This window comes from Sphaeroforma arctica, assembly GCF_001186125.1.
Source record: "Sphaeroforma arctica JP610 unplaced genomic scaffold supercont1.4618, whole genome shotgun sequence".
NCBI lineage: Eukaryota > Ichthyosporea > Ichthyophonida > Sphaeroforma > Sphaeroforma arctica.
Genome location: NW_014035940.1, coordinates 233 through 2,368, shown reverse-complemented (window position 1 = coordinate 2,368; position 2,136 = coordinate 233). Strand labels below are relative to the sequence as shown.

Here is a 2,136-nt window from a genome sequence, read left to right as displayed (position 1 = left end):
GGCTGTGTGTCGTGGGCAGTCGATGCATGACTGCAACAGATTGTTGACGTCGCTGTAGGTACCCGCTGGACATGGCTCACATCGCGATGTCTCCGCTGTATAAAAAGACAAAATTTGTTTATTATTGATCGGCCCAAATCATTAGTATAATTTAAGCATTTGGTTCAGCACACACTTTGAACATAGTACTATATAGATCACAGGTCTACCCGATATATATGTTGGTGTATTCGTACTACATCCCACTGTGAACATGATCGTTAATCATCTCAATCTCAAACATAATGATATACGCACCGTGTATCAGTTCTGTACACGCGGTGAGCATAACATGTGATCTATATCAATCGCAGGCATATCTGATATGTATGTACATACATTGTCTCTGTACACACCTTGAACATACCAAGTAGACTATATCAATCACAGGCATATCTGATATGCATGTACTTTCATTGGTTGTATACACACCTTCGACATAGTAACCGCCGCCGCAGGTGGAGAAAACGGGCACTACGGCTTCAGTGCTATTCATATCGCCATCCCACACCTCATACTTAAAAGTAAAGGGTCCTCCTACCAGCAAGACAGGCGTTGTTGAAATCAAAACATACAGTATCAGGTGTTAATGGATTATAGTAACCAGCGACACATATACCCACTAACAGTATATAATACTACAATACAGCTGTATGCCTATACATAGAATACGCTACATATTGAGATATACCCACTAACAGTATATAATACTACAGTACAGCTGTATGACTATAAATAGAATATGCTACATATCGAGATATACCCACTAACAGTATATAATACTACAATACAGCTGTATGCCTATAAATGGATTTAGTACAAGGCCTTAATATATTCTCGGAATATGAGATATGGTAATACCATCTATAGCACAAGGCCTTAACATACCCCCGGAATAGGAGGTATGGTTATACCATCTATAGTACAAGGCCTTAACATACCCACGGAATGGAGATATGGTTATACCATCTATAGTACAAGGGCTTAACATACCCCCGGAATACGAGATATGGTTATACCATCTATAGTACAAGGCCTTAACATACCCCCGGAATAGGAGATATGGTTATACCATCTATAACACAAGGCCTTAACATATCCCCGGAATGGAGATATGGTTATATCATCTATAGTACAAGGCCTTAACATACCCCTGCCATAGAAGGTATGGATATAACATCTATTGTACAAGGCCTTAACATACCCCTGGAATAGGAGATATGGATATATCATCTATAGTACAAGGCCCGACCAAATGAACAACCACAACAACATGGATGGCAGATCCGACATACACGCACCAATAAGTACATGAGACATGTCAGAACAAAAACATGGAAAACACACTACACACTACACATGCACTACGCAAGAACCTTAAAGCACCTCATGTATGACACATCTCACAGCAAACACATGAAAAACACACACTACAAACTACACATGCACTACGCAAGAACCTTAAAGCATCTCATGTATAACAGACATCTCACAACAAACACATGGACAACACACACTACAAAGTACACATGCACTACGCAAGAACCTTAAGGTACCTCACGTATAACAGACATCTCAGAACAAACACATGGACTACACATACTTCAAACTACACATGCACTACGCGAGAACCTTAAAGCACCTCATGTGTAAGGCCCACCACATCACATACCACCGATGTCTATATCCAACTCCACGGTGATATACTCCACACCCCTGGGCAGCAATCGCCCCACTTGCACCTGTGACCTGTGGCCCGATTCATCCAGGTAGGTCATGTTGCCCAGAGGAAGTAACTGCGTGATGCGGAACTGTAGCCACGGTGTTTCTCGATCCGTCCCGTTGAGCTTGATGTCCTGTATGCAGAGAGAGGTTGGTGTTGGGATGTACTTTTTTTAACTCTAAATCCAATATTCGGGGGGGAGGGGCCTGGTGGAATGTATGTGTAAGCCATATATTGCTGGGTAGGTAGATGGAGTGACATATACTGGTAGGTATAAATATTCATTACGGGATTGTCTGCATACATGTGTACAGTCATGCCTGCCTGTAGTACAAGACTATACCAAGTGAGCCTAAAGATAAATCAAGTTGTGT

The 2,136-nt window shown here is 41.7% G+C and overlaps 1 protein-coding gene across 1 annotated transcript; it reads right to left on the bottom strand.

Moving 5' to 3' along the window:
- Positions 1–235: 235 nt before the first annotated feature.
- SARC_14431 (hypothetical protein) lies at positions 236–1,895 on the bottom strand (the record flags this gene model as incomplete). Its single annotated transcript, XM_014291433.1, has 3 exons — positions 236–309; positions 472–576; positions 1,712–1,895. Coding segments are annotated over 3 exons (363 nt in total), but the record flags the coding sequence as incomplete, so codon positions are not given.
- Positions 1,896–2,136: the final 241 nt, after the last annotated feature.